Below are 23292 nucleotides of genomic sequence, written 5' to 3'. Positions count from 1 at the left end.
GCAGGCCTTCCCCTCTGGCAGCAATCAGGAAACTTTGCAGGGGGGAAATCAGCGAGAAAGCTCCTTCGAGCAGATCTAGGGGTGGAGCGTCACGTGTGCCGGGCAGCTACCAGAGACACGGACTCCAAGCAGGGACTGGGGACAGCACTTAGTAGGAAGTCCCGAATCTTCCCCTACCCAGCAGCTAGGGGCTGGCCCACCTGGATGTTGCCTCTGGACTCTGCTGGGGCTTGACGTTGTGCTTTCACATCTACCCCCCGGTTAGTCGGCCAGCCAGCGAGTGCCTGGCAAACGTAGTCCAAGGCTGGAAACTCAGACTCAGGCTGGGAGAGAATAACGTAATTTCTAGCTCGGCAGCTCATTACCTAGTGAGCAGTTTGCACGGACACAAACGACATTCTGCCACTGGCCTGAACCCTGCGTGCCAACACTAGGTGGGGAGGGGAGTTTGTGCACTGAATATGGAGAGCGGAGAGCAGGCATTTCCAAGCCATCTCCCAGGTGGGAGGGAGCTGCGTACCCAGCTCCACGCCTTTGTTGGCTCGGGGGGGGGGAGGGAAGAGGGGGGCACAGCCCGCAGCACATTGCAATACATTGTGTCATCCCCCACAAGTACCAACCAAGATGCTCCCCGCACCAGCAAGGAACTGGGAAGGGCAACACATAAAGCCTGGAGTTTAGTCCAGAGGATCACAACAACGCAAAGGACCCACCAGGCAACCCACCCGCCATTCACGCCTGAGATCATCGGACAAGAACTTTCCTCTCTCTATGCCTTTTATAGATCGCCGGGATTGTAAAGCCATGTTCACGATCCTTCCCCCGAGTAGACCTATTAATCCTCTCAACAGCACTCCCTTTGGCTTACCTGGCCCATCACGCTGCCCTGTCTGTCCCCTGCTCTGTGATCAGCATACCCAAAACAGCTGATCCCCAGACCACGTACCTCATGCCACTCCCCCTTTCCCTCCAAATGTCCCAGTTTTGCAAAAGCATCCAGACTTCTTCTTATCCTCCACCAGGTTAACAGCACCATGGAGGCAGCAAGATTTTTCCATGTATCCTTCTGAACAACACACTTACTCAGTCAGCCAAATAATCTGCTAGGTTTGATATTTCCTCCAGTCACTCAGAGCACCAAGAGTGCAGCATGTGTTCAGAGCAGAGGAGGGAATTTTCCAGCCACTTCTGTCTTCCCAATCTTCTATTAAAGCATCAGACAACGCAAAGGACACCGCCTGCAAGCGTGGCTCTCTCTGCAGCTCTGTAGTCTCCGATTCTTTCCTCGGCAGTTCTTCGGGAGTCACCTCAGCTCCCTCCTTTCCAATCCACAAGCAGACCTTCAGACAGCCCAGCTTATGGTATTCTCCGTCTTAAGTGTGTTTGAAACAAACCCTCGTTGGAAACAAAAGACCAGGCCGGACCTCTGGGTCTAGACATCTCTCAAATGAAGAGAGTGGGGGAGGAAAACGATCATGTTTTTATTTGTTAAAAGGTCTCTGCACTTTATTCTACTCTTTGCTCCACAGCAATCCAAACCTAAAGGTGAGGTCCTCAGAATGGATACAGAGGATCGAGGGAAGGCATTGTTCTGACCATAAAGACAGAGGATTGGCCAGACAAGGCAATGAGGCTGCTTTATAAGCATCTCAGAAAGGAGGAAGACTCCATCTGCTCTACATATGGAAGGAACACAAGACTCTGCTAGACTCGGTGGTGCCATTGTGCCAATCTCTCAGTTCCAGACTAGACAGTCTATCTAAGCAGTAATCAAAAGACATTTTTCTCTGCCCTCCACATTCTGTAGCTGCCACCACGCATAAGGGCAAGCGCCAGACAATGTAATCCCAGTACTTAACAGGGACGTGGGATACTCAGGACAGCACAGTCGGTGCGGCAGAGAGGGTCTATCTAAACAAAGAAGACCCCAGAAACTAGGTAAGTGGTATTAGTGGCTAGGAATTCGACACTTTAGTGTCATACTCTGAAGAGGATTGTTCCCTGGAGGGGAGGAGAGCCGCCATCAGGGTAGGTGCAGTCTACAGACTCAGGAGATCAGTAGAACCACAGTGGCTACCATGACTGTGTAGCCAGTGCCCCCGGAGCCTGAGCAGCTCTACCTGCTCATCCCAGCTCTCGGATGAGGGCATCTCCTCTTCGCTAAAAGGACGCGAAGGAGACAAAGCCGCCATGGTCGCTATGAGGAGACGCCCAAGGGGTTCCTGAATCTGCAGAGAGTTTAAAGCAGAAGTTCCAGTGGATACGGCGCTCCAAGGGACTGGATATTTATGTGGATAACCGGACTAGCCATCGTTATCATAATTAATAAACATTATGGGAGGGATATTAACCCTCAGGCCTCAGACAGTCTCTAACTATTAAGGGATCAGGATGAGACCTAATATAGGAGGCAGATTACCCCACATTTGACACCTTCCTCAGAGACAGGACACTGGACTAGAGGGGCTGCCATCTGATCTGGGCCAGTAACTCCAGTGTTCCTATGGCAGTAACTTTTGGCTATCACTAGTAACCCCGCAGCACCATCAGCCTAGAGCGCACTGACACTATTCTACATCTGTACGAACGCCCGGGGTCTCCGAAAGGGGCAGGAGGGTTTAGATATCAGGTAGAATGTTCCCTAGAGCCTTGGTGAGTTAGGAGCCATAGGGCCATTGCCTTTCGCAGACAGTTTTCTCCAACTCCACCTGTCACGGGAGAACCTGAACTCAGAAATCCAAGCTGACTGATGCAGAAGTTACAGTAGCAGAAGTGCACAGGTAAGAACGTTAAAACTTATTTGCAGCACAACTGGATCCATTAGCGCTATTCAAATGAGAACCAAACAAATGACATCTTTCTACCATCCAACCTAATTCCCACCAGCCGCCATAAACTAAAACTGTACAACCCCAATAAACTCTCCAGGAATCAAAGCACGGCTCATTATCAAATCACCCTGCTGATGTGCTAGACCAGGGGGATAGGCGGATCCTGGGCCAAATCCAGACCACCAGATGCTTTTGAACGGACCCCAAAATCTTTTTATTTACTTATCACTATTGTTTTTTTTATTATTAATTATTTTCTCTGGACCTTGACAAAAAAAATTGACTCCCCCTGTGCTAGACTGATTCTAAAACAACTACCACACACCAGTCAGACACAGCAAATGAGGAAACGTAACCTTCTGCAACACAAATGGGACTTCTCCCAGAGGCACTGAGCACATGCATCTCTGACAAACTTTATTCAGAGTTTCTGGAGCTCAGCAGCACTTCTGGGCAGGCCCTCAGTTGTCTCACTGGTTAGAGAGGAGAGGACTAGAAGTCAGGGTTCCTGGGTTCTATGCTAGCAAGACCCTGGTCTCACAACCCAGCCCTCTGGGTTCTTGGGTAGAGCCCTGTGTGGATACAAGATCTGTATCCGAATCCTGTCCACAATCCTCAAAAATGGTCCATGGATATCCACGGCTATAAAGCGGACTTGCAAGGCTCTGCCCTTGGCTGTTGCACCGCAGGGACTCATCCGGTTACCCGGGAATTCACAAACTTGGGTGGGCCAGCCTCAATGGCTCCTTGATCTGCTTCCTGATTGGCCACCTGGTCTTGACCCTGATTGGCTGATGACCATACATAAACTTCCTGTTTCCTTTCTGACCTTGGCTATTGCCCGCTAGTTGCTACTAGGACCCTGCCTTGCCTGACCCTATCTTGCTGCCTTGCAGAACCTTCCCCTTGGATTGGATCTCCTGGGTACTGGAACTCTTGCGTCAACTCTGACCACTGATCTGGACTGTCCTTCAATCTGCCGGTCCCCTGGGCAGTACGTATACCAGTTCTGCTACCGTCTTGCTGTGTGGCAATGGGCAAGACACGTAACATAACTCACCAAGATCCTTTATGCTTCCATCACGCCATCTGTAAAATGAGGGTGGTAATAATTACCGAAAGACCCGAAGAAGAGCTCTGTGTGGCTCGAAAACGTCTCCTTCTCACCAGCAGAAGTTGGTCCAATAAAAGATATTACCTCCCCCACCTTCTCTCTCTACCTCTCTGGAATTAAGTCATGTGCGTGAAGTGCCTAGAGATCCTCGGCTGAAAGCAGCTATCTAGGTCCACATGCTGTATGATTATCAATAAAGAATAAACGCACTGTGCATCCAGGTTAGGCAACAAGATGTCACTTAGCCAGCGCTGCCACTCTCCCCAAATCTCCCAGATGAGTGTCTCTGCCTATGCACGTTACAGCACTCAGTGCCAGGAATCAGGTAATATTTTATTATGTTATCCTGACGGAAGAAAACAAAGAAAGCCTGAGGTCCTAACTTCAGTGTAAAACTGCAAGAGCGTTACCCACAGGCAAGCGGGCCCCACTCAGAGCAGCTGACGCATGGCACAGCTCCCACTAGAGTAATAGTTACACCGGATTCAAATTGGCTATTTACTTTTTTAGAAATCTGTGTCGCAGAACCAACTCGCACGCACACGCAGACCAATTAATATTCAAACAGCCCCCCCATTAGCTGAGAGTCACTTAAACTGCAGCAAAATAAATACTCGGGGGTCCTGGTTCAGCTTCTGGGAAAACGTTACACCAAACTAGTCAAAAAAATAATTACACGGTGAGGCGACATTCAAAAGCACTGAGACCATTTTGGAAATATATATATACACACACACATATACACACACACACGTGTGCGTGTGTGTGCGCGCGCGCACAATCTGGCATCTAAACTTAAAACAAATGACCTCTTCTTGTTGCGCAACACCAACAGCCAGCAGAAAAGCGCCAGCCGATGGAATTCTGCAAAAAGGTTCTTTGTTGCCACTGCCAAAATAAATAATATTAATGCTCAGATAAAGCAACAGCAATCCTTAGATTACACACAATCCTTTCAACTGGCTTCTTTTCTCTTATATTGTCATATGCAGATGAGTACAAAACTGATTTAATCATTAGCCCCCCCCAACCAAACAGCCAGAGCAATTCCTGAACTGCCATCGGAATCTGCCATTCAGTCTTCCTGGGATAACCGAGGGGAAATTCACGTGGGATAGAAAATCCCAAGAGGGGTGTGAAGGTATGTATGCGCACACAGAGTCTACATGTATGTCCCACCGTCCCCTCCTGGATGGAATCAGAAATACTCATCTATGTAGCATAGATCCTATACCACTAACAGTTTACAGAGAGACTCATTTAGTTTAAGAAGCAGGGGGTTGTTCTTTTGGACCAGGAGACTCCAAGTTCTGGTCCTGTGGATGCACAAAGTCCCACTAGACATGGATTGTAGCCGAAGGACAACTGTGTATTCCCCCAGTGGGCATTGCTTTGTTACAATACTTGGCGCTTGCATCCTTGAAGTACTGTACAAACATTGTGCCCAATCTTGCATCCTTACTCACACAGAATGGCCACTGGACGCAGAGTGTTTTGGGTGGGCGAGGGACATGGGATTGGGCCCAGTAACTCTGAATGCAGTGGGCCCCAAATACAGTACACCAGCTTTATAACGGAAGGCAACTTGGGCAGTGGGACACGGTATCATGAATACCAGGAAGGGGAACAAGTAGTAGCAAGTTCTACGCAGATTTCAGTCTGTTCGCTCTCTTTCACCATAGCAATACCCACAAGAAATATGGGTTGTTCCTGCAGACTATTCCTTGAACACAGGCCAGGGGCTGCGGACACAAGTATCACTTCCCGCACTTGTATACAACTAGTCAGGATAAATTGGTTAGATTCCTCTGATAACCCCCAGCCCTCTGATGGCTGACATCTTTCTGGCTTCAGGGGCCAAATTTTCACAGTACAGTAGACTAGCGCTCTGTGCAAAGGTGCCTGCACAACCCATTTACACATGCGATTACTGAAAACACACATGTAAGTCAGGCATCTGTGTGCCCCAGTGGCAATTTACTATGGAACCTCCGAAGGCAGGTACATGCAAACACCTGACTTGAGCACACAGATTATGTGCTAAATTGCACATGTATTTTGATGTTCTGAATCTGCCTTTAGGGGGCCATTTTCTACGTGAGACATTGGAAATCAGAACAGGCTGCACTGAACACACTCCCTGCTATGGGAGACAGCGTCCCCCATTTTTCCTGCATTCCGAGAGTACTTGTTTAGTGTGCACAATCTCCATCAAAACTAGAAGGAGACTGCACTGGCCATTCCTGAGAACACAGAGCAAAGAATCACCAAAGCCAGCGTCCAAGTGAGACGTTGAACAAGCTTTACCCCCGCTCTGAATCCTGCAAACGCGATTTCTACCCGGACTGCCGTTCCCCCAAATCATCCCGACAACCGACTCACCGGTAACAGCTCTGCCACCGACTCCTCTGGGCAGAAAGCTTTGCGCAGAGCCGTGTCAATCGGGTAAATACACACAATGCTGACAGAGGTGTTCACTAGGGGCGAATCCCTTGCACAAACACCCATCCCATGCCCAGTTCAGAGGAGCCTATGCAAGGCCCTGGCCCCCACTAACATCCCACTTAAACCCTGCTCTGGGTATTTACATGTGGCTCAAGTGGTGCCCGCCTGTCTGCCCAGGGGAGAAATGTCACCCATGTGACTCCAGATGAAGTCAATGAGACAGATTCTGCCCTCGGTTACCTCCATTCAACCCCAGTGACTGCCACGGAGAGCAGGATGTGTCCCAATGGCAGCTTACCTCTCTGGGGAAACGTGTACAAGGAGCGTCAGCTCCTCTGAAGCCTGGCCTTTCTACTGCTGCTCAGAAACAGACCAACCTCCCCAGCCTTGGGATTTTAAAGGGTCTGATTCTGCCCCTGCTGAAATCAGTGGGAGTTTTATCACTGCAAGGCGCCTTGCTCTTTCTTAAACCTCAGCAAAATGTTTGGATTGGAAACAGAAAGAAATAAGGGCCAAATATGCGAGCACAGGACTGGGTGCCAGGAGTCCTGGGTTCTAATCCCGGAACGAACACCAACCATCTCTGTGGCCTTTGGAAAGTCACTCAGCATTTCAGCCTCAGCTTCCCCATCTGCAAAACAGATATAATGCTATAGGGCTAATGGGGAGATTAATTAATTAGCTAAGGCTTGTAATATGCTTTGAAGATGAAAAGAGCTATATATTGTTTGTCTTAGGAATCTTCCCCCACCCAAAAAATAGCATATCAGAACAGAGCAACACTCCCACATGAAACCTACTAAATAAAACAAGATCTTTCCTGCTTTTCACTCACTCTGTAACAAACAAAAACGCGTCTAAAGCAGCATAAAAAAGGGTAATCACCAAAAAATGTGGTAATAAAAGTCAGAAAGAGATACTCATGTAATATACATAGGAAAGTGTTACGAAAAGGGGAAAACTTTTTAATAAAGTCTACAAGTATATATTCTTCCTCCATCAACCTCAAGATTTATTGACCCAAGAAGCCATATTGACTGAATAAATCTTGATAATGACCTCAGCAGAAGTCAATACCTGCTTATTATCTCCCAAGTTGGGGAATTACATCTTTCTATAATAGGTGCCAGAAGGTACCAAATGTTCTGAGAATATTCATAGAGCCTTTTTGGATGGAATGAATGTCCTCGAGGTTCATTTTCCAATTTGAGAGGGACTCTTCCTGTGCTCTACATAAAGAAACCATGCTGCGGATCCATTTTCTATCTCAAGGTACAAGAGGAAAAAAAAAAAAATCTGTATTTGCACATACTGTAGCTTTCGAACCCTAAATTAATTTAAACCAGATCTCTGCTCTAGGAGCAGGATTCTTCAGGTCCTGAACCCCTCAGTCCGTCCCTGCAAACGTGCCTGCGTTTTCATTCTTAACGTTGCATCAGTTATTCTTGTGAACATTCACTGAAATCCAGGCCGGGGACTACCCACAACGTGAGGTACATGGAAAGCTAGTCATCATTTTTATTTTTAAGGGACAGAAATAGGAGGGGGTTGCTACTGATCTAATAATTTGATCTCACCCCTCATTTTCTCTCTCCCCGCCTGCCGAACAACGTAAGAAACACCCTGGGTATGTCTACACTGAAGTTAAAGATTCACAGCTAGCCCATGTCAGATGGCTGAGGCTTGAGTTGTGGGGCTGTAAAATTGCGGTGTAGATGTTCAGGCTCAAGTCAGCTGACATGGGCCAGCCGTGGGGGTTTAACGGCAGTGTAGACATACCTGAAATGCAGAGTAACTGACTTGCTGAACCAAAGCCAGCCCCAGAAAAAGGACACAGAGCACTAAACTTCTTCTGTGAAAATTCCACCAGCACTCCGTAGATAGCACCAAGTGAAGTCTCTGGTCGAAGAAACTGATGAAGTGGGTTTTAGCCCATGAAAGCTTATGCCCAAATAAATGTGTTAGTCTCTAAGGTGCCACAAGGACGCCTCGTTGTTTTTGCTGGTACAGATGTGTGTCACTGCCTGTTTGCTAAAGAGAGTCAACACTGCATCAAATCTACAGTTTTATCTCTGCAGTCTTGCCTATGGAAGAGACACTGAGTAAAGCTAATCTGAATGTTAGGTTTTGTTTAAAAACCCACTATTTACAATAACCAAACCCAATGAAAATGTCGTCAAGGATGTTTTTTATTTAATTCCAATGAAAACTTTTTTTTTCCAATTCCTCGTCATTGTTTGTAGTGTAACTAGCAGAGTACGATGCGAGGCATAAGCACCTGAAAGACTAAAAACTGATGTGCCAAACTGACTACTGTATTTTCCACTAGCCACGCAGAGAAAAATTTAAAAAACCTATTTGATTTTTAAAATCCACAGAGACAAGCTAGGAATTTTGATTTCTTAAATTATGATTTTGAGCCTGACAGTTAACTACGTTCAGTGGAGAAAACATTAGATCAGGGATCAGAATGCACAACAATTCTTTCTGCATTTTTAACTGAAGTCTCTGCAGACTATAAGAAAAAAATAAATGGAGAGTAGCTACTGTGCCAACATATGGAGGGAGACTAATAGCTAGTTGTGAGAGCTCCATAGAGGTTATCTGGTTAAGCACGTGCCTCCGGAAGGGAACTCAGTTTGAAGTGTACTGTCTGTTAAATCTGTTCATAACTACTCATTCAGATCACCAAACAATTAACATTCCACTCCACATGCGACTGAAGAACTCCAGAGCCCTCTTCCAAATCCACCTTCTCCGGGTGCAAACAGATGCTTGACTTCCTGCCTCGTTCAACACAACTTTCCTAGCGCTCTGGCAGTTACAAGGCGTTTGACGCAAACACAGCAGCACTAGCGGCAGCTTGGCTCTATCACAGGCCTCTGTTCTTGCTTGGAGATCTCAACTCCACCGGCAGGTGGGGTGCTATGCGCACGAGCCCTTCCATCGCTCACTGTTTGCTGGCTGACGTTAAGGTCAGGAAAAACCAGCCTCCATGTGTGGTTGGCTGTCCCCCGCCACAGAAGTCCTGAGGTGCTGCACCTATGCTGGGCCTGGCGGCGGCGAGATGACCTGCTTGGTCTCAAGCGAAGGGCTCCTTCAGCGATTTACCCAACAGCAAGAATGCGAGAGAGGCCAGATGCTGTTCTCAGTTACAATGGCGTTACCCCAGACTGACAGGGCTGGCGCAGAGCAATCTCTCCAGGGTTACACCAGTGCCGCTGAGATCAGGGAACAGCCCAGGGACATCTAACAAAAACAGCCGACTCCAGGCAAATTCTCCTCTTGCTCCTCTGAGCCGCGGGGGGCGAACGGAGCAGCAGAAGCTGAGGAGCGTTCCTGAGTCATTCTGCCTATGCCAGGCCAGGATAATCCTGGGGGCCTGGTGCTCCACAGCTCTCCTGATTGCTGCTCCACAAACGAGCAGCACGCACCATCCTCCGCCTCCAGCTCCAGACAGCAGCTGGGCAGGGCAGAGCGTCAGCTGACCGTGCGCCTCAGGACTGCGGGGTTCCACCAGAGGAGCAAGAGGAGAATTTGCCTGGAGTCGGCTGTTTTTGTTAGATGTCCCTGGGCTGTTCCCTGATCTCAGTGGCACGTGAGTAGCCCCACTCAGGACAATGGGAGCAGTACGCGTGTTTTAAAGTTACGCTGGTTCTTCACCGTTGTGGTAGATCGGAGCCAGATGTTGCGGTGAGTGCTCTCGAAGGGGAGGGTCTCCTGGCACTGTCACCCCCACGCTAATGCCCTATATTAGCCTCTCCACACATCCCCACTCTTTTCATTGCAGCTGCCACTGAGGGTGCCATTTATGGACAATACGCGGCCAATCTGAAATGCGCATCTGCAAACACCAGCTCGCTAGATAATAGGCCAGGAAATACCTAAGAGTCACAACGTCAATAACATCCACTGTCGGCCCATGGGAATCGCATTATATTTTCGTTCATGTCCCCTCTGCCTCTTGGTCACATTTTTCGCAACGCCGTAGAGAGAATCCACTAAACTGGATCGGGAGGCCACCCAATTCATCTCTAATGGGCTGCAGCATGCACACAATTAATTAATGGATTTATTAATTAGGGAAGAAGTCACTCTTCAGGCTGGAATTGGGGTCACCAGTTTCTAAAGTGAGAGCTGCTGAGCTAAAGATAAACTCTAATTTTCTGCAGCTCTGCCAGCCTTGTCTGCCAGAGTCTCAATTATTCAACCACAAAAAACATTACACTTTGGTAACTTTCAGAGCCTGGCTTTCTCCAGCAATGCAAAGAAATTCAGACCGAAGAGGAAGAAATTGGGACGGTCAGTCCATCCAATTCCCACCACCACCACCCCCATTCTTTTTTTTCTTAATTGAAAATAAGGATCCCTAGACCTGCTGCCACAATAGCAAAACTCCCATGGACTTCAATGGCAGGAGGATCAAGCCAATAATTACGGGTACCAGAATTGTTCTTCTTAAACATTTGCATTTAGGGCCATAGGTGTGCATGGTTCTGCACACAGCAATAACGAGCAGACCTTGCCCTGAGGAACTTACAAATCCTGGACCAGACCCATCACTCAGATCTGCCCAGACGGACCCCGACACACCCAGAAACACAGCTGCTGAATCAGAGCCTAAATAAGGAACAACAAGGCAATGCAGTGAAAAAGGACACTGGGCACGAGCTGAGGGAGGCAAGTTATAAAGAAGAAGGTATCAGGCTTGTCTCCCCCATTTGTTAAAACTCAGTTTCAATCAGATTTCCTCAGCCTGGCAGGACAGGGCCAGCCATTTCTGACAGGGTGACTTTCTTTTTCTAAAATCAAACCATCAGCTTCAATTGCATGTTCTGTCTGCTCAGATGCGAGAGGAGAGGCAGGAGCCACCAGCAAGCATGCCACACGTTACCTACAGAATTAGCCTTGCAAACACTGCTGCGGGCGAGCAGCTTTACTCAGAAGGGTAACCCATGGATCTCAACCTGGCTGCTCCCGGGTGGGAAGTTCCTTGCAGGTGTAAGTGTTTGCACCATCAAGGCCTAGAAGATGAACTACAGTAGGGTCAAGAAAGAACGAAGTGCCTCCCTGTTACCCCGTACTGCCCTGACCTGAGTGTTGTATCTAGCTCCTGTCTCTCATCTTACCCTTAGCCTGCGAGCTCTCTGGAGCAGGGACCACAGTTTGATGTGTGTGTGTGTGTGTGTATCCCTCACTGGGGTAATACAAAGGACAGCCATCAGCCTGCCATGCATTCCACCTAAACAATACACTGTACTTCAATAGGAGTTTAATGACTTCAAGTCTGCAAGAGAAGGCTACTAAAATTCAAAACAACTCTCCATATCGCTCCATAATCTACCCTCTTCTACATGACAGCATCCAAGGAAGTCACACTCTGTTCCTTGAACACAGCTGGGGAAATGAACTTTTTCAATGTTATAAAGGATCCATTTTTTGGGAAACTAAAATATTTTCACCCATTTTATTTCCCCTTCCCCTTTTAAACACACACACACACACACACACACACAAAAACACACAAACACTTACACTTTAAACCTTTATTTACAAACCTGGCACTCACTGCTGGCCTCTCAGTGCTGAACAGCAATGAAAATCATACGGGACAGACGCACATTGCCTTCAATACGCAATCAGAGTAGAAAAGCGCACCATGAAACCACCCGATGCCCTGGACTCCCCTGGCTACAGCAGCAATAGTGTGTAAACACCCAACTAGAAAGATGGCCTGACACCATGTCCTGAAGGTCACCAAAGCCAGACCAGACCAGGCAGGGCCTGCTTGACATACCCAGTACCATTGCATCTTGGTAACACAAGGGTCCCAGATCAGAATACAGCATTATATTATATATGTGTGTGTCCTGGCTACAACTAGACAAAAGGAGGCAAATGAAGGATGGATGCCCAGCCCCAGCCTTAGCTGAACATCCCAGCTTCTGTGGTTTGAAGCCAGCTTGTAACATTCAAGTAATGGTTTATTTAGAGAAAACAGTGGTTCAAATTCATCCCTGGTGTTATTCCACCAAAGCCATGGAATTGCACCCAGGATGAATCTAGCCCGTTAACGTTAACTGCTCCCTTAATTATCCTTGTGCAATCTTTAACCCAGATTTCTCAGTGGTATTATGGTCTATCAGCTTTGGGAGCCATTATGGTCTATCAGATCAATGAGAGCGTAGTTTGGAGCCACAGCAGTTCCAAAGGAGATGTAACCATCACAGTGGGTGCTGTTGGCACCACACACCATGACAGTCTCCCAAGGGGCGGCCCCCGGGTGGCATCACACAAGGAAATCCTGCGCTTTGCAGATCATTAACCCAAGACACGGTCAGAGATCATTTGGTGCTGTTGTAGTTAATTGTGTAAATGGCAACCAGACCGGCCCAGCTCCAGAGGAGCAGGTAAGGAAAGTTGGGGCATAATGCACTCAGACTCGCACTGCGCAGAGCCAGGCCCCATGGAGGCTACGCTGAAACCTTGATGGAAATAGCTGATGGAAGCAGTTACTGGGCACGTGCAGAAACAGAAATGCACTTTGCAAATGACTCTCCTGTGGGGAGAGGGGGAGAAATGTAGCAACTTTACAAGCTAACTGGATTGTTTTCAATTTTCCATCTGGAGACCCTGCCTCTCCTTCATCCCCAAAAGGATGAGTGAATGATGCTGGCTTGACAATCCTGAAGACTCACGATCCTTTTCTGTCTGACTTCAATGGGTCAGGATAGAACCCTTCATTCCCCAGGACCCTGGCAGGATGGGTAGCGGTAGTGCCCGCTTCCCTTATCCTGTCTATCCTGACCCAGAAGAATCACCTCTAGGGATATGATGATAATTCAGACTCCGGAACCCATTGAATCCTTGGCCTCACTGAGGTGGCCAATCAGTAGGCTTGGAAGGATTATTTTTATCAGCAAAAGTCAATAAACGTTGATTTCACCGTACACACGCAAACTGGTGAAAAAAAATATTTCCGCAGATGTTAATCAAAATGCACAGACAGGCTAAGTAAGAAAAATGCTGCTTGAGAACTTGCCGGAGTTTGATCTAAGACTCCGATTTTGACATGTGATGTTGACAGCTTGTGTTTTAATGGTTATAAAGCTTTAACTTTTGAATCTCAACATCCACTGTCACTAAATAATTACGGCCTGACTCGCTTACCATTTCCCACAACTGTGAACATTTAAATCGATCATAGAAAAAAAATGCTTAGAAATAAACTTCGATATTACCTGTCGAAATTGTTAAAAAAAAAAAAAAAACACATTAAAATCTAATTCTGCCAAGCCTCCCGATAAGGGTGTTAGCTGTGATCACATTAGAAACTAACTACTTGCAATCCCCTTGTTTCAAAAAACACGAAGCTTTTTTTGAGGTACTGAAGCTTCAACACATCTCAAACAATATACATTAGATTCACAGCCCCATCTCAAACGGAGTCAAAGAGTTCCAAGGCTGAGCTCATGAACACGGTGGGCCAGATACTCAGCTGGTGTTAAGTCAGCCTAGCTCCATTAACATCAGTGGAGCTCTATGAATTTACACCCGCTGAGGAACCAACCTCGCGTGTCACCCATAACCAGACCTTCATTAGTCTAGAGCTCGGAAACTTTGGAAAATAAGTGAAATGAATAATGGAAACTGGGAGACAAAGGTAGTGGTGGTAACAGTCCTCTGACAATACTCTCCTTCTGTTTCCTAATACATTTGTCCACCACAAAGCTGAGTGCCTCAGAGACTGTTTTGAGTGGATGGGAAGTTTAACCTGAACTGTACTCTCAATATAAAAGAATCAGTTGGCAGATCTCAATCCGGTTCCTAGTGAATGAGTGACCACATTTACCAAAACCACCATTCTACAGGGAGCATTGCAAGAGCAAATCACAGACTGACTGGGCCCACGAAGACCAAATACCCTTCTGGCCCCAACAGCTGGACCATTGATAACAGGGTTAAGACACGTGGGCAGGGCAGCATGCCCTATGTTGTATCTCTTCCATAGAGAACTCAAGAACGTGAATTTCCAGGGCTGTTGAACTGGCGCATTCTACCTTGCCCAAGGTCATGAAAAAACCTGGACACATTTCTTTTCCTTCCAAGTAACAGTTTGATCAAGATCCTAAATACAAGACGACAGTGCTACAAACCCACACATCAAAGGAGACATTTTTATGCTGCTGCAATGGAATTTTATTTTGAATCTTTTAAAGGAAGCAAGTCCTCCACAGCTCTATTCTTTTCATCATACCTAAGAGGGTATTAATATAATAATGGCATGACTATATAAACAACCAGCACTGTTTGGGCCAACAGTTTCCCCAAACAAATCCTTAAGGAATCAGATATGGTCCCAAGTTTGACCACAAAAACAACTGGAAACAGAAACAGCTAGTGTTAAGCTCCATCATTCAGACAGCATCTACAGAGGTCAATGGAGTTAGGGATAAATCCATCCCTGGTTTAACTCCATTGAAGTCAATATAGACATAGCTGGGATGAATTTGGCCCTGTCTATTGCTTTTAATATGCACGTACCTGCGAGTCTGATACACAGCAGGAATTGATTCATGCTATGGCTTAGGGCTATTGGCAAAGCAATCAGTTATGCCGTACTTTTTAAGAAGCTAATCATGAAGTAGTAAGTTGGATGATCCAATAACTTCTCAGTCTTACTGTAAATTTGGAATGTCCTAATGATATGCAGAGCCCAGAGCATTTGGCGAGGTTAAGTCCTCCCAAGAAGAGCTCCGGAGGTGGCTTTTGCAAGGCCCTGGGCATACCCACTGAGGCAATAACTAGGTTATTCCACCCACAACTGCTCCACAGTACTGCAGTGAAGTTTATTAGGCCAAGTTTCAGAAGTTAAGCTTCAGCCAACAGGACTGATAGCTTATTTACCACTGTCATCTATATAAAGAAGAATTTTGACACATTGTTAAATGATAGCACATTTAGATAAGTCAAGCTGTCATATCATTTAATGGATGTCTAAACTCCCTCTGTAGCTGATATGTAAAATTTATGCACTTCAGAATATCATAAGGTTATAATATTTTAATCACATCCACATTTTTTCTAAACTTTGAACAGTGAAAACATTCCATCAAGCACAACGCATTCAGAAGATTCTTGGCACTCGGTGAATGGCAAAACAGTCTGAACTAACTAGATGCCTCACATTATCTTACCACTTAAGTTTCTGTGGAACGCTCCACAATGCCGACAGCCTCAAGCCCTGGTTCGCACAGACACGCAAAAATGCCTGCCTTCCTGAAACTAAATGCACAATATTTGATTTGATGAACTCTCTCACATAGTGTAACCAGGGCAACAGTAGGTATATATCCCCCAGTTTGGAGCGGTCTCTAATATCCAAAATCAGTAGTCCTCAATGCTTCCTACTTCTGCCTTTTTAAATGTAGAATGGGCTGCAGCTAGGATGCAGATAGCATATAATTCATACACTGGTATACCGAACATAATAAAAAACAGAGCAAATTAAAACAAGAAAAATCATAAAGGTATGAATCCTGTTATGACTATTATACACAAGAAAGCTATAAAAAAATACAGCATTAGTAATGTACACTATAAAACAATCTCATAACCAAATGAAATATGCCTGGCATTATCTTTGATAGAATTTTATCTTTTCTCATTTCCGAGCCTACTTGCTGTAAAAAGGCTCAATGCCATTTTGATCAAAGTGCTATAGAGTATCCCATTTTCAGCGTGTTTTACGTATGCCCACCATTTGTCAAGGTTGTGCAAACTTTGCTATTGCATGGGCGTTCCAGACAAACAGGCCTGTGAGTACAAATTTTAAAAATGCATTTGGGGGAATAATAAATGGATTGTTTCAATTTTATTTACTAGAGGGCATTAGGCCAAGCTGGCACAAGGTCACCTTTCCCACCACCATCTGGGGGGAGGTGCCAGAGGTGCTGCCTGGACAGAAGACAGCGAGAACTCTCTCTACAGTTCAGTACCCAGACCCGGCTACCCATTCATTCAGAACATCTGAGAATTAAAGCTATCTACCTCTTTCCAAGGAAGCACCATTAAACTGAAGAATCAAACTAGATCTTCCAAAATCCGCCCCCGCCCCAGCTCAAAAGAGTTTCTTTTTTCTTTCACACCAAAAAAAAAGTTGTACATATTTTTTTAAATACAGGTTTGTGCAAAAGTCAGCAGCAGAATGTATTAAGGAATCCTTTGTATCCCATGTGCTTAGGATGCTAATCCCCTTCAAACCAAAAGGCCATAAATGAACAGTCATGGAAAGCTGACTGGCTGTAGTACCTGTATTACTTTGAGGGTTGGGTATCACAGATGTACTAAGTAATCTGCTTAAAAGCCAAAATGTATTAAATGCTGGAACTGTTGATACATTATTGAAGTGCCATAAATCGTATTTAAATTTGTTTACTCCCCTATGAAACATGCCGCATTTTAAAGTCTGTAATATCCTACGGGGATAAACCTATTTAATATCCATGTAAACGAGCATCTCTGCTTTTTTAGGAGTTCCAGTTTAGACTTCATCTCATTATGTGCCACATACAGAAAGCTATAGAATGACAAAATGTAAACATCTATTTTTTTCAGGTCAACTGTCCTCTTGTAAATGTTAAAGGGCTTATCGTTAATTTCACAGACCAGTGGCACTACAGCTGTATACAGTATTCTGTGACCTAAACAGAACCACAAAGGATCTCTTTCCTAATGCAAGATCGGTGTATCCATCACGAGTCTAAAACACCGACAATCAGATCTATATGCGCCTTGAGTAAGGTTAGAAGACTGAATATTAGTTGGCTAATGAAAATTTTGTTAACTGACATTCAGGGATGAATGAACCCAAATACCACTGCTGTAAATCTGCACACTAAATTCTCAAGACCTGAATAACAATAGGACCACAGAAGGGCTTCAGCCAGCCCTGAGCAGATTTGATTCTCCTTCTGCTTTCTCCCATATCTGTTTGCCATGCTCTTGTCATTCCTTATGTTACAGAACATCAATCATAAATAAAGAGTCTATGCCCTTAGAGTGCCCAGGTCTGATTCACAAACATTAGCAGGGAATACAAATACAATTACAATTGCCTTAACACCAAATACAATACAGCCAACCTAGAACAGGGGGAGGGGGAACCAGCCTTTTATTTTTAAGACCTTTCTTTTTTTGTTGCTGCAGCGTTTTAAAAGGCAGAAAATACAGGTAACCGACAGTTTGGTTTGTTTCTTTGCTACATGCTCATGGTCAGTAAACCTCTGAAAAAATGCAAGTCACTTGCAGCTTATGTTTTAAAAGCACCTTGCGTCGCTTTTGAATTCATTTGATGTGAACGCCCGTTGTTGGGGCTCAGGGATGGTACCACTTGCCTGAATGTAAGAAACTTAACAAGATTTGCATATAGGGGGAAAGCAGCCCTTTTATCTTCAGCCTGATTATCTTTTATCTTAGCTAATGTCATGGCAAACAAGTCAAGATACGATAATAGGTCTGTTATCTGCATCATTTCCTCTCAACTTCTGCCTGCTGTGATTGCTACTTCAAAGATTTAAACATTTATGGAGTATTCCGTGCAGCAGCAAAGACAAAACAGTTGCTTCCTAAGCAATGTATGAAGTTAATCCCTAAAACGCACCCCTGAACACAGTATAGATACTACATACAACACCCTGGATAGACCTGATCTAGGGCCACCCCCGGACAGCCAAGCCGAGCTCCCCCTTCTCCCCAGCGCTTAGGGAGAGGAGAAAATGGAAATCACCCCCCATTGAAAAGTTGAACATCTGCATTTGCTGAATTCACCTGCCTGGCAATTAGCTCAGAGCCGAGGCAATTCAAGTCCTAACGCAGCAGGGAAAACTTCCAGCCCGGCCCGGGGAGGCGAAGCCCGCTACGGCGGGGCAGAAAGTCCGGGAAGGCAGGTGCCCCGTTTCCACACCCCCCGCCCGGCAGCCGGCCCCGGCCCGTTCTGCTCCCCTCGGCCCGGGCCAGGGGGGACAGTCCGGGCCGGGCCGAGCCCCGGGCAGCCCGGAGAAGTTGCGAGGCGGCCGGGCCGGCGCAGCGCGCCCCGAACAAAGAGCAGCGGCGGGGGATCAATTCCCGATACCGATCGATGCGGGCAGCCCCCGCGGCGGCGGCCCCACACGCCCGGGCCCCCCGGGGAAGGGGGAGGACAGAGGGGGGCTCTCCCGGGCGCGCCCCGCGGCTCCCCCGCGCCGCGCAGCCCGGCGCTCCGGCCACTCACCTGCAGCCGGCGCAGATCCAATTGCTTCCAATATTGAACCATCGATCCCACATCGGCGGCCATCTTGGGGGAGATCGGAGAGCGGCAGGGAGAGTTTTTTTTTTTTTTTTTTGCTCCCGCCGTGGCTGGACTCAATATCCGGGCTGGACTCTCCCCCCGCCCCGGCCGAGACCCCCCGCTCCCCCAGCGCCGCCGGGGCTGCCCTGCGAACCCCCCTCCCGCCGCCGCCGCTGCCCGCCAGCAGGAGACGGGAGCGAGGAGCCGAGCGGAGCGCGGCGGGGACGGGGACCGGGGGAGGCGGGCGGGCGGGCGTGCGAGGGGCCGGCGGGCGAGGCGGCTTCCCGAGGAGCGAGCGCTGCCCGCCTTCGCCCCCCGCCCCCTTCCCCCCAAGTCCGGGCGCGAGGCGCAGCGGGGCCGCACTTGACTTTGGCTTCTCCCCCCCCCCCCCAACTTATCGATACTGACGTCACGTGCGGATCGATGCAGGGGGCGAGGGAGGGAAGCGCTTTGGGGAGGCGCGGGGGCGGTGGTGTGATTTATTCGAGGGGGGGGACACACCCCGATTCCCGCCCCCCCCCCCATAACAAAGTTAGAAGTGGTCGGAGTTTGCTTTTTGCTATGATCCTTGCTCCCGCAGCGTGTCTATCAACGAGCCCGGTCCCTAGGAGGGGCACACACCGCCTCCCCAGAGCGCACCCATCCCTTGCTGGGTGCAGGGATCAGACAGGACACTCGCCTGGAGATACTTCCACCTCTCACTCCCTTGTGCACTGGGGGCTGTACTGCCCAGTTGGGGGCGGGAGGTGTCTAATGCACCCAAGCGGCAGCATCTCTCTGTGCCGCGTTGTGGGGGGCTCTTGCACAGCGCGGATCAGCTGCAGGGCTATAACACCAGGAAAGAGGTGGCGGCTGGTCTCGAACTGGTTTGCCTTTTGCATGGGAAGACGGGCAGTTTCGCGGCCAAGGCTCGTCCTGCACTGTGCCTGTGGCCAATAATCCATATATCTCCTTCAGGCGAGGGTTGGCAGATCAGGCAGGCGCTGGTTCTGTGCACCCCCGGGGAGATAACATTAGAGCTGCAGCAGTGTTGGTGTGTTCTAGGAAGATCCATCATTACAAGAAAAAAGTAGATTATTCGATGGAGAATTATATTTTAGGATCAGCCAGCGGCAGTTACATCATTCTTGCATGGGGACGATAGACCCAGGCAATGCTTACTAAAAGGATAAAGTTCATAGAGTTATAAAGCTAACAAATTACTGGTGTTGTCTGTGCCCTCTTCCCTAATCTTTATGCCATGTGGAGGGAGGTCTAGATTATCACCTGCTTTTAAGCTATTTGAAAAGTTTGTTAATGTCATGCAAATAAGTGGTTGATCATCCCTTTGATACTGGATTATCAGTAGGTTTAGTTCTGAATCATTCAGTCTGTATATTGATTTAATAGACAATACAAATTTTCCCCTACTACCTTTACATGCCTTTTCCATGGGCAGGGCTAAAATGTCATTTATTTTAGCCCCTCTTCTCAATCCCGTTCCCTAGAATTTGCAGACAGTAATGATTTTCAACTTAGTAAATACATTCAAATTGCACTGGTTTTTCTAATAAAGACGATGATGTGTTGGTGCTTTTTAAAAAATTCTTCGTTCCAGCCAAGTTCACAGTTACATTTCCATCTCCCCTGGACAAAATTAATTTATGTCGGTTTCATAGATGTGTGGCATTACAATTTGTCTACTTACAACGCCTTCCTATAAGCACTTGAAATAACTGTCGCTTTTTTATAGCCCTATAAGAGACAGTTGTAAAATCTGATATGTGTATATGATCTTGCAGGGTAATTTCATTTATTTTTAAACAAATCAATGTAAAAAGGTGACTTGCTTTCCGTTAGCTGCTAAAGAGAAGACTGCTTCCAGACAAAGCTTTTTCAGACAGCCAGGAAACTTTTTCAGATTTTCAAACTGACATGTTCTGCACCTTTGACCCTAATAGGAATTGCCACAGCAAACATGCTTACAGCACAGCAGCAAGAAAAATCCAATAATTCAGATTGTTTTAAGGCTGATATTTTTAAAACACCTTAATGCAGCTATTCTCTGAAGAATTCAAACAACTTTAATGCCAGAAAGTGGCAGTGTAGCTAAAGCTGATACATTAAAAACAAAAAAAAAAATCCGTATGATAGTCTGGTTTTGCTGAAACATATTAGCTTTGTTATTGCCTTTTTTTGTTGGTGCTGTTAGAGGATTTTCAAATATCTGCTCCAGATATTTTAGTACAAATCCAATTGTACAGCAGCTTGTACTGAACGGCATTGCATGTGAAGATTCTTTGAACATTACATTTCTGTTTCACTATGTGTAAATAATAAATTAAAGTTCTAGGAAAACATACCCAGCTTTATACTGAAGAGATATTATTGATGTTGGTTGTGTCAGGAAGATTGTTTGCATGTGTAAAGAAAAGTGCTAAATTGTTATTTTATTAGAATATTTTTTCCTTTGACATTAACAAAAGTGAACAGTTTGTAGGATCCAAGGGCACTAGTTTCTGCATGAGACATAGGATCTGTATCTATTTTTAAGAGAACTAATAGTGTCCACACACACAGGTAACAATGTATATGAAAAAAATTAAGTCTAATGATTTATTTCTAAGTTACAAAGAAAATTTGGGACAAAAATGAGGCATGTACAAGCCAGGGAGGAGTACTAAGGATAGAGTGTAGCTTTTTCCAGAGAACATATGTAGGCTTAAGTAAACATGCCTTTAGAAAATTCATAGGCTTGCACAAAGATGTTCTGAGATAATGGCAGGTCCTTAACCACAAACAGATAATGATATGCGAATTCCCCTGCATCAAAGCCGAAACAAAAGAAAATGTCACCCAGGAACACTATGCAGCCCCAGACAGGCCACCAGAAGCCTGGCTACATGATAGACAACTCTTAAGCCTCCAACTGAATTCATTGTGAAGTCACAAGACCAGAATGGAAGTGTATTTTCCATATGATGACACACAGGTATGCCTCAGACAGCTGCTGTCTGAAGATGAGGTGATGACAATTATGTATATAATTTGGAGCAAGAAGGAGAAGCTGAAAATAAACATCACAAAGAAATAATAGCTGCAGCCTTCTTTTGTTCTGGGATCCTTAGCCCACCCCTCCCATCTGACGGTATGCCATCCCTAATTGCAAGTATCTCCCACTAGGATCTGCCCTCCCCACCCCGGCGAGCTTGTAAAGTGACAATTTTTTCTAACAGGGAAGATGCATATAGGAAGCTTCGCGTGAGTTACTACTTCAGCATGTGGCCTCTAAGCAGTAGAACACACTTTGCACCTTGAACTACACAGAGAGTCTCAAAGGGCCAGTTTTTGTGGCCCTTGAGCAGAATGCCCGTGAAAGTCAGTAAGAATTTCACTTGAGCAATGATGGAAGTTTGGCCCATATGCTTGGTTCCCACTGGGGTGATGCGATCACTAGACCAGGCTACTTAGCGGTGAACAATGGCTGTAACAGTTACCTATGTCCTGGTAAATTTCAGTTTAAATTATTCTGCAAAGAGAGCAGTGTTCAGAAATGGAAGCCTCTGGCAGAGGATCTCACGCCGGCCTCTGGAGTTAAGGAGACATCCTCAAACCAAATGCTGCTTAAGGGTTTCTCACAGGCTTAAAGTTCCTCCTGTGCATGCATGTTGGCAGAATCAGGGCCCAAGATATTTCCTGGTCACTCCTCATTGCAGTATCTAGATGCCAAATACCTGAGAGTGGAGAATTCACCTTCCCAATCTAGACCCCACTAAGCTGCTCGATCTAGAACAGAACTCCCAGCTTTTGGAGTTTCGTGTTCCATTGGGCTCTGGCAAGAAATGTGAGTTCTAGGCTGCTCCAGGATTTACTAGGATAGTTGTATTGCACCTGGTCGCCCCAGCAGCAGTGCAGGAATTTCTGTCAGGCCAGAGTTGTTTTTATTTGCATTTCCAGGGGTTCTACTTGGTGTGAAAAGCAGGATTTTTAATTACATTTCCACTGAAAAGCAATGGTTTAAATTAAAGGGACAACTTGAAACAGAGTCCATTTTTTAAAATGGAGTTAAATGTAGTTTTAGACCCTCCCCTCCCCTTCCCCTCCCCCAGACCCCTGGCCAATTTTCGTGGTTTTACCATGAAGTTTTTCCTCTTTCCTGTTACACCCCTTACACAAGGGATACTCACAGGCAATACAAGGGTGACCAAAACTCACAAGACTCATGATAAAGTCACGCAAGTTGGTAACAGCACATGGGAGATTTGTCATTTGCTTGCTTCGGCAGCACATGGGGGACAGAAACAAGCCCCAAGCCCCGATCACCCAGTGAGGTGCTTAAGTAAGGTAACTTGGACCTAAATTAGAGCATGTCACATGCAAGTAATAGGTGCATCTCCATCTGAACTAATTCTAGATCCTGGTTGTGCCTAGCTTAGCCCTGAAAACGTGCAGTGAAAGTGGTGGAAGTTGCACACCCGAGCTTTAGGAGAGTGGAAATAAATGGGGGGAGGGGGGCGGTGAGCTAGACAGTATCTGTACCATCACCCTGACTTAGGGTTTGGGGTTTTGTAGGTTTTTTTGTCATTTTAAGTGTA

At 46.4% G+C, this 23292-nt stretch overlaps 1 protein-coding gene across 12 annotated transcripts in view; it reads right to left on the bottom strand.

The window, feature by feature from the left end:
* CUX2 (cut like homeobox 2) overlaps positions 1-19220 on the bottom strand; it is a 220328-nt gene extending 201108 nt beyond the window's left edge. For 3 of the 12 annotated variants that reach the window (XM_065568746.1, XM_065568747.1, XM_065568750.1), the window contains exon 1: positions 18662-19200. In XM_065568746.1, coding sequence (XP_065424818.1) covers positions 18662-18724 — 63 coding nt within the window. In that variant the 5' untranslated portion in view covers positions 18725-19200. Of the gene's footprint in view, positions 1-18661 lie in introns of all 12 variants that reach the window. The other 9 variants (XM_065568743.1, XM_065568745.1, XM_065568742.1 and 6 more) reach the window with 7 other exon arrangements.
* Positions 19221-23292: the final 4072 nt, after the last annotated feature.

The sequence above is a fragment of the Chrysemys picta genome, chromosome 15 (assembly GCF_011386835.1).
Source record: "Chrysemys picta bellii isolate R12L10 chromosome 15, ASM1138683v2, whole genome shotgun sequence".
NCBI lineage: Eukaryota > Metazoa > Chordata > Testudines > Emydidae > Chrysemys > Chrysemys picta.
This window is presented reverse-complemented; position numbering and strand designations above follow the sequence as displayed.